Source organism: Arachis ipaensis, chromosome B07 (genome assembly GCF_000816755.2).
Source record: "Arachis ipaensis cultivar K30076 chromosome B07, Araip1.1, whole genome shotgun sequence".
NCBI lineage: Eukaryota > Viridiplantae > Streptophyta > Magnoliopsida > Fabales > Fabaceae > Arachis > Arachis ipaensis.
Genome location: NC_029791.2, coordinates 114,823,275 through 114,836,757, shown reverse-complemented (window position 1 = coordinate 114,836,757; position 13,483 = coordinate 114,823,275). Strand labels below are relative to the sequence as shown.

At 33.5% G+C, this 13,483-nt stretch overlaps 2 protein-coding genes across 4 annotated transcripts; both read right to left on the bottom strand.

Moving 5' to 3' along the window:
- LOC110265131 lies at positions 1,939-5,221 on the bottom strand. The gene is made up of 4 exons (XM_021107937.1): positions 5,014-5,221; positions 3,992-4,920; positions 3,703-3,922; positions 1,939-3,599 (listed from the first exon to the last, which is right to left on the bottom strand). The coding sequence occupies exons 1-4, from the start codon at positions 5,219-5,221 to the stop codon at positions 1,939-1,941; spliced, it is 3,018 nt and encodes a 1,005-aa protein (XP_020963596.1).
- Positions 8,555-12,034, bottom strand: LOC107607714 (replication protein A 70 kDa DNA-binding subunit-like). 3 transcript variants are annotated; one of them, XM_021106297.1, is made up of 8 exons: positions 10,918-11,030; positions 10,513-10,645; positions 10,225-10,377; positions 9,978-10,107; positions 9,681-9,881; positions 9,453-9,549; positions 9,244-9,332; positions 8,555-9,137 (listed from the first exon to the last, which is right to left on the bottom strand). In XM_021106297.1, the coding sequence occupies exons 2-8, from the start codon at positions 10,515-10,517 to the stop codon at positions 8,967-8,969; spliced, it is 846 nt and encodes a 281-aa protein (XP_020961956.1). In that variant the 5' UTR covers positions 10,518-10,645; positions 10,918-11,030; the 3' UTR covers positions 8,555-8,966. The 3 variants fall into 3 exon arrangements, with proteins under 3 accessions (XP_020961956.1, XP_020961955.1, XP_020961957.1); XM_021106296.1 differs by having other exon boundaries at positions 9,244-9,549; XM_021106298.1 differs by lacking the exons at positions 8,555-9,137; positions 9,244-9,332; positions 9,453-9,549; positions 9,681-9,881 and adding exons at positions 10,744-10,828; positions 11,138-11,234; positions 11,321-12,034 and having other exon boundaries at positions 9,992-10,107; positions 10,918-11,039.

The following is a 13,483-nucleotide window of genomic DNA, read 5'->3' as shown; positions in this document are numbered from 1 at the left end:
ACTGGATTTAAAAAAAAAATATTTAGTTCATCTATTAAAACAGATACATGTTAACTAAAAATAAGATAAAACAAAATCAATTGAGATTTGGATAAATTCACAAAAATAAAATATAAAATATTTACAATATATTTTTTTTGGAAAAAACAATAACAAATTTAAAAAACTAAATTATTAAGTTTTTTAATAAAATTTCATATTTTCATAAAGATATAAAGCCCGTTTGCAAAACTTTAGAAGTAACTTTTTTTAACTTTTAACTTATAAAAAGTAGTAATATTAATGTCTGATACAATTTTCAAAACTAAATTGCAACTTTATAAGAAGCTATTTAGAAGCTTACAAAGAAATTAAAAAAAGTGACTTCTCTCATAATACATTTAATTTTCATTAGATTTTTATAAAATAAACAGATTTAGAATTAAAAATCAAAACACAAAATAAACTATTTATAATAGAGTCATTTATTATTTAAGTTATTTTATCAAAAAGAGAACTTGGTTACCCAAACTGGGCCATAGTCAATTAACTTTTTGATAATCACCAAAATAATTATATTTTAAAACTGACTTTTTTAAACCAAAAAAAAAAATTAAAATAAAATATGAACCATCAATTCTATTCAATAAACAAGAGACTATATCTTAAATGAGAACAACAATTATGTACTTATAGAATATGCCATACTTGTATAGACCATTAGATTATATTACATAGATATCAAAGGTTAATATAAAAGAAAAATATTAATAAACTGTAATAGACACATAATATCTTAGTGCATACTTAAGTACTTTAAATAACAATACTATAAGAATATCTATATTCGTACAAAATTATTTTGAACCAAAACAAAATATTTAAAATATTAGACATCAAATTAGATTTTTTACTAAATATTAAAACCAAAATAATAAAAAAAAATATAGGACAGAAAGCACCAAGAATAATTGATACATACATTATAAAAAAGTTACTACTAATAATATATATTACCTAAATATATTTGTTAGAAATAACAAAATAAAATAAAATTGTATGGATCGAGTCTAATTACGATTAAAATAATTTTTTTGTTTATAACATTAAAATGAAACTTGCATTGGTATGATATAACCTTTCTTCCTATAAGAAGATAAATAATTTTTTTTTATTAATAAGATGGAGTAAAGAATCAAATATTTGAATAAAATTTAATATTTAAAAAAATGTGGATTAACAGTGTAGTAGATACGAAATTCGATCAGAAGGATATACACAACGAACAAAAAACAAAACAATAAAGATGAAAACAGGTTTGGGAGTAAAAGGAGCAGAAGAGTGTACCTAATTGATTGGTTGCAGATCATCTATTTGAGACTTTATGGGAAAATCCTTAACCTGCAACGAATGACAAGGAACCAAAGACCGAAGAAACAAAGGCTGTACACAACATTTGGTAGGGTAGAGGGTAGTAGATCAAGAGATGAAACAAAGGGGCTTGGGTTCAATTTGATGATTAACTGATCAACTAAATCCGTGAAAAAAGGGGCTTGCGTGAAGGAATCATGAGAAAAGATAGTTGACGGCGAAAGCAAAGAGGAGCACATGTACCCTTCCTGAGGAGAAGCCACGGTGGAGAAGAACGTCCAGCTTGGATGCCTGCGGGCCTGAAACACGGATAGCGCTCCACATCAGAGATGAAACCATATGTATGCTAATATATAGTAATATATTCTATATTTATAAATCATATGAATACTTTTCTTTCATAAGATCCTTTAATTTTCATTTAACCGAATCTAATGGTTCATAAAAATTGGTGCATCTAATGCACACAAAATGCTTGAGACAATTTTACACATACCCCAAAGAAACTGTCCCTCTCTAACAAAACATAGACCAAAACAAAAGTATAAATTACACAGAAAAGATTGGAATGTATAAGGAGAAACTACATTATATCTTATCAAAAACTTCTGTAAATACAACGTTTTCAGTCCTGATAGGATCAACTAATCCATCACCACAAAGTAAAATCTTAAGACCATTTCTATTCCTAACTCGGGAAACAGCTACATAAAGTTGACCGTGACAAAAGACAGGACGACGCAAGAACAACCCGACTGTTGATAATATCTGACCCTGGCTTTTGTTTATTGTCATCGCAAACGACAGAGAAATCGGGAACTGACGACGTTGGAATTTAAACGGTATAACTGTATCACTGGGAATCATATTCATTCTACTGATAAAAACCTTATCCCCAACATTGCTACTAGAAACAATATCCGCACCGATCACATTTCTCCCTAAATCTCGAACAACAAGTCGGGTCCCATTACACAAACCCCCAGCTGGATCAATATTCCTCAACAAAATAATAGGCACGCCTATTTTCAACTTCAACGAACGATTAGGTAGACCAGAATACCTAATCTGATTCAAGAATTCAACATTTATCCAATCAACATCAACATCAGAATAGACATCACTACCACATATCAAATCAGCGCTGAGATAATTTTTCTCCTCCCCGGGCAACAAGTCAACTATATAATTGTTTATCTCTTCAACATTGTCGACAGTCAGAGCCAAAATTGCCCTATCCTGGAAAAAACTTGGATCACGAAAATTCTGAACCAAATTCGGATAGATTGTATTTACAATATCCTCCACTGGATTTTCCGAGACAGGAATGATTAGATCAGAAGGAATATCAACAAAAAGTTTATCATTCACCACTGTTCCACATCGACCTTCACCGATTTGAAGTATCCAATCTGAAAATGATCTTAGCTCCTGAGGAGTTGATTGTTCCAATCCCATTGTTAACCTCATATTTTTCATCAGACACAAAACTTCACAATATTTCCAGAGGACAGAAGAATTTATCGAAGCCATGACAATTTCAGCACGAGAACCTTTCGGAATAACTGTTAAGACCTGCCTGAAATCACCACCGAGAACAACTACCTTCCCACCAAAAGGTAAATCTTTATTCCTATCAGAGACCGAAACCATTATATCACGTAACGTCCTATCGAGTGCTTCAAATGCCAATTTGTTAGTCATCAGTGCCTCATCCCAAATAATCAAATCGGCCAATCGGACTACCTCAGCTTTTGCACTATCCTTCTTAATTCGACAAACAGTATCTTCAGTCAGCTCAACAGGAATATTGAACATAGAATGAGCTGTCTTACCACCAGGTAACAACAGAGAAGCAATACCACTAGAAGCAACGTTTATAACAACCCTTTTCTCAGATCGCAATCTAGCCGACAAAACCCTGTATAAAAAAGTTTTTCCAGTGCCACCAAACCCATACACAAAAAAGAATCTGTGCCTCTTATTCGAGACACAATCAATAATTTTATCGTATACCACCTTCTGTTCTTCATTTAACTTTAACACATTTGCATCATGCTCAAGAGCCAAAGAAACAGTGTCATACTGCAACTCACGCAGCAGCATCAAGTTGCTAAATTGAGAGACTAAACAGTTATTAGGAACCGGCATGCCAGCATAATTTCTCAATGATTTTCCATTACTCTGCAATAGTTTCTCAATCTCCAACAAACAAAATGTTTGCAACTCACCCTGGCTCATTGTTAGATCTATGTTTAACGATAATTAACAAATATTATATAATTTCTGCGGTGTCTGAGTCCGTGTGTGCTTGCTATCATATAATAAAATCACAATGAACAAAATTCTTACCAGGATATTGCAGCTCATGCCTTCTGCGATAAAGAATATCATCAGATAAATAAGCCCAAGTTTGTTCCCAAACTGACAGAGGCCTTCCCATGGAACCAGATAGTAACAGGATCACAAAAAACCTCCTTAACTGTGCAGCGGACGCTACCTCGGCAACTTCCTTAATAGCGGAAACATACTCCTTATCATATATCAAGAATCCCATGGCAGAACATGCCTCCTGGAATGTATCATAAGTAACACCATTCACGGTTCTTATACTTCAAAAACTGGTACAACCTCTCTGTACATTCAAAAGCATCCGCATATAGAAAAGTTCACCAGATGAGGGATGAGCAAAACTCAATCTTCCAATTGAGAATCCCCTCTGTCTCGGCTTCCACTCCCTACTGTTCGAACAGTAGACAAATTTTCCTGGGTATTCCACATATGTTAAAGACCGCCCATCCAGGAACCTCCTGTTGGCTATCATCCAAGCCGTAAACATCGTCAGCAAATCTTTGCTGAGCAAATAAACATGAGTAGTGATATCAGCATCATCGAATACAACATGCTGCTGGTTGGGCAAGTGAAAAGTCAACCTCTGTATTGACGGCCATCTATGATGAATATCATAAGCAAAAATTCTCCACATGGATTCAGACGGTGATAAATAACGACAATCATAATACTGCTTGATCTCATCAACAACCTGAGAAGATTCACCAACATGACATGTTTCTCCAATAGTTGCAGTCACCCGATCAGGACCCTTATTGATATACTTAAAAAGATACTTGATCACGTTTGACTTGTTACAGAACTCAAGATTTATGTGAGCTTGATATTTCATTAACAACAGTGGATTATAAGGCACAACAAATCTGTTGTCAATATCAACATCGTTGATCTTCACTGTCACACCCATATTACGACGTCTATATATCAGATAGCCATCTTCATCAAAGCTCGTTTGATCAACGAATCTTTTTGGATAAAATTTTGAGCACTTACCATCTTTCATGCAAGGAGAACTCGGTCTAAGTCGATCGCAAGGACCATGGATCATGTACTTGGTGACGATATTATAAAGAGCCGGAAATTTGAGGGGATTGGGTAGCTCAACACAGATGAATTCATCAACAATTTCAACACTTTGTAAGTTGCTTTCCCCATTAAGCCATAGTAACATGTGTGCATGTGGTAGACCTCTTTTTTGAAACTCAATAGTATACATACCTAAAAAATACAAAAGCATCATTAAGAAGCCAGACAACAACATGTCTGAGCACAACAAACAAAAATTGAGATGGCAAGCGAGAAATAACATACCTGCACTAAGTGGACCAAAAAATACACCTTTCTTGAGATCGCTTAAAAGGCATTTCAACTTAGCATGAAAAACACGGCAAGAGATATCAGGACGATCAGCAATGGGAATTCGCTCTCGCTCAGTGAATCGCTGAAATTCAGGCCAATTTGGATTACACGTAATAGTAAGGAATAAATCTGGATAGCCAAAATGTTTACAAATTGCCATCGCATCCTAACAACGATTAAACATATAACGTCTACCACCAGTGAATGAAGAAGGCAAGATGACTCGTGTCCCAATCAAAGAAGCTTCATCATCACCACGACGCATAGCCTCTTCTATCCCTTGAAGCACTTCCCCTCTAATTGTACTTTGCTTCATTCTAATCTCATACAACCTCTGTGACTCAATCATCGTGAAACAGTCAACAACAAATTGTTGAAATAATCACCTACACTTGTGAATAATTCCATCTTCTTGCTCCCTAATCTGCAAACGAAAACATATGAATTCCCTTAGAGAAACCCTTGTTCTCCTTCCAGGGACATATCCCTCAGGTTGACCTCGATAAGGAATATTTAACTGATAACCATCCTCGCCATATGGAAACAACAACGGATACTATAAAAGCCAATATAGAGCATGAGTTTCATAGATACGTTGCAACTGACCAGTAGTAGATCGAACAATAATGTCACGACCATGATCCGACGAATCAAAATCTCCAACAATCAAAGCAGCAACTTCGTCACAAGAGGGAGTATTGTAAGTTCTTCGATCAACCTTTCTATGCGAATACAACTTCAAAGAGAAGATCTCGGATGGATGACACTGATAGAATTCTCTGACTCTTCGAAAGGACTGTGCTATGACATTATGAGTATCGATCATTTGCAATAACTCAGTTATCAATTCTTTATCTATCTCAGATGTTTGCCTAAAATAAATATACATCAACCACAAAAATATATTTAAAAACCACACAGAATACAATTTTGATATGTTTTGATAAATCATTATCAGTCAGAAATCATTAATAACACATTATAACGGGAATAAAACACAATATAACTATGCAATGACAGATATAAACATGTTTTTCAATGCAAATAACATTAAAACATCAGGGAAATAAAATAAAAAAAAAAACTTAACATCAAAATTTCAAACACACATACCGAAATATTCCCTGCCTATGCATTATCTCATGTTGAGTGTCGTATATATATAATTGCGCAAATTTAGGCTTCTGACCAGGATCCGGGAGCAAACTTCCAATCCGATGATAGTTTTGACCAGCTATTATAAATTGCGGTGGACCACTCCCATCATTGACTGAATCCAAAACCTTACCACCAAGAGACGTGAAGGCAAACATACTGTTATAAGATCGAATATTTTTTTGGAAATACAAACTCTTCCTATCATGTCCATTAATCAAATTATATAGCAGATCTGGGGGCTTTCGGAGATAAGGTAACTGAATTTTCCCTTTTGAGCAACAAACAGTAAAAATAGGACGATTAATTGTAGAGTCTCTTTCAACACGTTCTGATAACCAGAAAGACGCCCCACAGATTGAACATTCATAGTTAGGATCACCAACATCAAGACAACCTGGTAAAGATAGAACAGAAAAAAACATGCATAACAATAAAAAAAAGTTTTATCTCAATTAGATGCCATGAAATAGATTCAACATAAAATGAATAAACCATTAGCTTACTAATATAATATATAATAAATAATTAAGTCATTTAAATTTTGTGAAATAAATATATCACAAAACACTATTTCTATTTTATACTGCCTGAATAATATCTCATCACAAAAGCACAATGGAATCATTTAAAAGTAAATTAATAAGATTTCTATCTGACTATTCTTGAATAATAGATGATTTAAAAAAGAGAGCGTACCTTGTATCTCACTTTGCAAGAACAGAGGATGATCGATAACAGAACCAACTTGACCGAATGAATTTATCGAAGGATTATATATTTCTGATTGGTCTATAACAACCATTTTAATTTAAAATAGCAACACAAATTTATGTAAATTATTATTTCAAAACGAAACAAAAAAAAAAATAAATGATGAAATAAAAAATCAATTAATTATTGATTAATCAACGTGCAAATTGAACATTAAAAATGTAACAAACTACAAAAACCAATCTGAGTTAGCATTGATTTATTAAATAACTAAATATAAATAAAGCTTAATGTACATTGAAGAATAGTTTGATTTTTTTTAATGGTAGAATAGACTTTGTTTCATTATTTTAATCAGTCATACTAATTATCTAGGTTGCAATTAAATAAGCTAAATCACTATTACAATGATTTTGTAATTTTTTAGACTTTAATCAGTCTATTGCTCATAGAATCTTGTAAAATTTTTAACCAAGTATGTATATTTTTTTTCACTATCAAGGGAGGCATAATTGAAAACACTAACACGAAAAAAAAATTTACGGGCAAAACTAAAAGAAAAAATACTTATATCGAACTAATAGGAGATTTAAAAGAAATAGAGGAACCAACAGAAGAATTAAACTTTTCTTTAATATACAACTATTGATTATGACACGAAATTAAGAAAGTTCCAAGAAATACCCCTCGTCTAATATTTAGGTAGAAAAGTTAATTAATTAACTAATCACATGAATCCAATCACATAACGAAAAAACTCTTCAGATTGTCCAAGACAAGAATAAACACTAATTAAATAATTTACTAACCTATAGTACTTGTGTATGTTTGAAACAACAATATAAATTAAACCTATATATTGATCTAAATCATTCCATAGAGATTTTTATCACAGTGTCAAAAAACAATAATAAATCAAGAAACCAATATATTATTAGATATAAATCCATAGAACTTAAAATATAAGTTAACAAAAACAAATTTGGACAAGGATAAAATACTTAAAGATATTATTATACCTGAGAAGATAATATTTGAACTCTGATCAACATTCTGGGATACCTCAACTAAATTATCTAAAAAAATTAAAATAAATAAAAACATTGGAAACATATAAAAAAACAGATAAATTTTTATAAACGCAAAGGTTAAGTAAAAAAATAAAGATAGAGTCAAAAAAATTACCCATATAATCATTAAAAGAGAGAGCAGACATCGAAGAATCGAGGACCTCTAAAAATTAAAAAACAAAAGAAAATTACAAAACATTCCCATAGATATAAAATCATTGAGAAATGGAACATAAAACACAAAAAATATCACAAAAGTAAATTCAGTAGTGACCTCTTTTATTTCGATGGTGACTTTGCGTTTGCTTTCTTTTCAAAGAATTTCGCCTATATTCTCTAGCACGAACAGAATCACGAGACATCTTTGTTACTCGTACCAAACAAAACAAGAGGCTGAAACATAAATAACAAAAACTGTGAAACACACCAACAAATAACTTATATAACCATGCACACCTTTGATAACGCAAAACATAAAAAAAAATAAAATATTATAATCAACACCAATAACCAATTGACATGAAAAGATAAAGTTGTACAACAATAAAGAAATAAAAATAAGAACTGCCGCATTTCGTTAAAATACTGATAGTGATAGACACAATTACATATGGATACCTCTCCTATGATAAGGAGGAACCCAAGATCTGATACACATCCTAGTATGTAACCTAAAGAGGGTACAATATTGAAAATGTGTCCAATCCCTAGCAAAGTCACTATTACAAAAGGAGGAGTTGACAATAGACATAGTTGACAGATGACAACAGCCAACAGAAAAGAAAAATCCCTATATCTGACAATCCTATTTGTTGGACACAATCCAAAAAGGTCAAATCAAAATACCATCAAGCCAGTATGATCACATTTTGATGTATTTGGAATCAGAAGCCTTCCTAAACACTTGTAGATATACTATATAAACTACCTACACCTAGACACAGCAGCTCAATTCCACACGTTAGATCAAACTCCATTAACCTTGGCAATCTTGAACCCACGCCCATCTCCATCAACAGCGGCCTCTTCAAATTGGGGATTCAGATTCCTCTTGCCCTTGGAGGTGACAACATCATTTTCATGAATAAGCTTCTCTCCATATTTGGAAGGTGCATCAATAACATGGGACAACACCTCCTATCACAAAGAATTAACAAAAGGTATCAAACTCAGCCAAGAAATGCAAAATCCATTTAGAAACAACACACATAGGAAGGAGGGAAAAAATATTATATAATAGCACCTGAATTTCTTTTTCTGGTGAGCTAAGCAATATATCTATTTTAGCAGAAAGATCATCACTAACAGTGTCACTGCTGGGTGTTTTGTCATCTTTTCCATGTTCACCATTAATTAACGGAGCAAACTCAGTCCTTCCGAAAACAGTAGGCTGTTTTTCAGCCAGAAAATCTATAAGAACAGGGGATTTAGATAAAATCCCAGAAGACTCACCAGAAATTTCCTCACTTTTAATAAAATTCTTTGATAAATCCTTCTTAACACCAATATCACCACTTCCACATGGAACAGATTTGTGTAAATCAGCCTCCTATTCATATGCCACAAGAGTTTAATAATACATAAGACAATAAGGAAAATTCAACACAGCACAATAAATAAATAAAAAAGAAAGAAAACATGAATTTACACAATCTATAAATAATTATATTTATATGTAACCTTTTTTGGGGTTGACTCATCATCAGCATCATAATCGGGAAGCTCAAACATGGCAATAATCGTGGGATCATCACATATTCTCCTAACTCGGAAAGTGCCATAAAATGTATCATGTGGCACACCTTTGGTATCAACCTTCAGCAGTAACTTCTTTCCAATGAGCCCTTGGAATATGGGAGGATAAGTATCCCCACATACAAGCTATTTTGAAAATAATACATAACAAATACAGAGTTTAAATAACACATATAACATCCCATAAAGTGAATAATACACTAAAGAAAACTTAAAACATACACTTGCATCTCTTTGAACCTCAGTAAACAAGTCAGCACATGATTTCTTAAGCAAATAAGATGCCTCACGATCAAAGAGAAGGAAAATACCCTCCCCACTATGATCTTCAACTGTTATTTTAATTTTAAATCTGCGGAGAAAAAACAAAAGGAACACAATGATTCAGAATAAATAATTCCAAGAAACATTATTTTCATAAACAATCCACAAGACAAAATGAAAAGACATATTGAAAAAAATTTCTGACCTTGGAGTCACATTAGTTATGTGCTTCAAACAGAAATCACAGTAATATGCACCATTTTGAGGATAGATACCCTTTCCACACACAAGCAGAATACCACCAACCTCCATCCTCAACAATACCTTGGATTGTACCAAAAATGATAAAAGAACCCTCCTATGCAACCAGGATTTCAAAATTTGTTAAGAATATCAATGGAAAAACATATATGGAAATTGTTCTTTAATTTTCCTTTTCAGTTCATTTCTGTATAAAATAAATATAAACACAACTAACTCAAAAGAACACAACCTCATTGTTATCTTGAAGCTCTTCAATAGTGCATTTTCTAGTTAAACGCATGAAATCATCTTCCAAGGAGACAACTTTACCCTCATTTGCAATAAAGAGTGGCTGGGTACCGTTGACACCTTGCTCAACCATACTATATATTAAAAAATTATGCAAATACTTGTACTTGTTATTCCAGATTGGTTGTAAATAAAGAATACAATAAAAATCAACAAAATAAAACATCCTAACCTCTGCCTGAATTCAACAACTTCAGGAAGATTAGGATTAAATAACATTTGAGTGGCATACATCACATTTTGAAGACCTACTTGGCCTACACAGCAACAGAGGAATAGTCTAGCAAAGTTTATTGCAGACAACACATAGAGTAGAAATGAGATGTAGAGAAAAGAAACAGTTTACCCCTAAAGAACTTGACTTTAGCAAGTTGCATCACTACAACAGGCTGCTCCACATAGCCAGAGGCAAGGAAATGATTTACTTGATTAACATAGTCTCCAAACAATGCACATCGCACTGTAAGACTGAAACTCAAAAGAAGACAAAGGATCAAACAGAAAACAAGGAAAAAAGATGATCAAAACATAAAGAGAAAGCAAAAGAAATAACTCAATAAACATACTCTTTTGAACTTAATTCAAGCACAATCATTTTCACAATTTTCCCCTCTTTTGCATATTCTTTCTCTTCTCCCACTGAAGTTAAAAGGCCAATGACATCTATTCCAAATAAACAGAACCTATTAAATATTGAAACGATTTGTTAAAAAAACTTGAATAACAGCAAACCAAGAAGATAGACACACCAACTAAAAAATCATAATCTTGAGTCATGTTCAGCAGCTCAGAAAAAGGAAGCATGTTGAAACAAGTCTTAGGGATAACATCTTCATCAATAGCTACAATAGTGGTTCGGTGAAGGAAAACCAATTTGAATTCATGAGAAGTTGCTCTATAACTACCATGATTTGACACAACAGTAAAGTATGCCATTCTATAAACTTGACCTTCAACTATATGATCCCTAAACCTATTAAGGAGTGGTTTCTTAACTGTAGCTTGAATTTTTCCACACTGGAAATCCAACAAAACAACAAAATCAGATCAGGGAAACACATAATTTAAAATTGAAAAGTTAAAAAACAACAAATAAAACCATATTTAAAAGAGAAGCTAATAGGATCTAACATGCTCATCAAGGAGAATCATCTCCATTGAGTTAGGAACATCATGATTCCCAAAAGAGGGTACAACCCAAAGCCTTAGAACCCTAACTTTCAGCCTCCAAGCCTCTCTAGGAGGATGCATCTTAGAAATCATATCAAATGGAGGAGGCATTGTAGAAAGAAAAAAAAAAGAAATAAACAAAGCACGTAAATAGAGTTGATGAAATAGATCAAATGTAAACAGAAAAATTCTAATGTAGACAGAGCTTAGGAGGAAATAGAACAAAGCAGAATGTTTGTGCATTGAATGTGCATCACCAACCATCCTTTTATAGAAAAAATCAAGGGCTTTAGGCTCACCTTTTTGAATTCAAATTGAATATCGAAAATGGAGGGAAAATAAAACATGAGTCCATATCCATCTCCATTCAATGCCATAGAGACAACTAATGAGAGGGGCAAAACCTGAACCAACACAAAAACAGCCAAAACAAGTGAAACTTTGAAGAAATCAACAATTAGGGACCAGGAAATGGGTGAGAATGAAACCTCATACCTTGATAATGTTTACATAAAGAAAAAAAAAATATGCAATGCAATTCAGTTGAACTCCAAAAATAAATAAATGACCAGCAGGCTATACATCAATCTCTGTCAATCACATAACCACGGATAGAAAACATTAACCACCAAACCAATTCGTTGATAATGATTCTCACAACCCACATCCAACCAGCAATTCATTTTAGGTTAACTTAATGGATTTGATGGATATAGCTTAATAAAAAAAATAAAGATTCATCAATGACATTATTGAATGAGAGTTGAAATGGGAATGCACCACTTGAACAGCAGAGAATTGAATCGGCAGGGAAAAATGTAAGACCCGGTTAATTAACGGCTAATTAACCCATATATGAGAATTTATTCTAGAAAGCCAAAAATGATATTTTTATGGCTTAATATGATAGAGGAAATTGAGACGAGAATTTCGGTACCAATTTTATGGAAATCGGACCAAGATTGGACCGAACGGGCCAAACCGGTCCAACCGGACCCAAAGTGGGCCCTTGACCCAACATAACTGAACCAAAACCCTAGTTTTCAGCACTCTCTCTCCTCACACAACACTAATACACGCTGAAAAAGAGAGGCCATGGAGGGAAGAACACTCTCTCAAGTTCTATCTCTCACTTGATCTTCAAACCACCATAACTTTTGATCTAGAGCTCCGATTGCCGCTCCGTTTGCGGCCACGCGTTCACCGCGGAGAGCTCTACAAAACCCATACAACTAATCTTGAGGTAAGCCACGTGTTTCTGTTCGAAATTCCAGCCCTTGATTTCGAGTTTCATGAGTAAAAATGTTGAGATTTTGGGTTCTTTGATGTTATAGGACCCAACTCTCTTGAAGGAGAAGGTTAATCTTGTCTCCTTGGACCTTGGGTGTGGTAAGATTCTCAACCCTAGTGTAATTTGTTATTCTATGAGGTTTGGGCATTGAGATGTTGTGTATGGGTATGATGATTGTGGCTTAGGTTGTGTATATGTGAATACTGGAGCTTGATTGGTGATTTTGGAAAGCTTGGAAGAGGGTTTTGTGTGATAAAATCTGTTCTTGGAGGTGTTGATACCTTGAGAACTTGTGGACAAGTGGTTTGGAAGTGCTCCGGTTGAGCTTGGGAAATTGGCTAAGGTATGGTTTCGGTTTCCCGTATCTAATATGTAATGTGGTAGGAAATACTTAGGCTAGAGGCCCTAAGATAGACATTAAATTGATGATGTTGTTGAATGGTTGAGATAT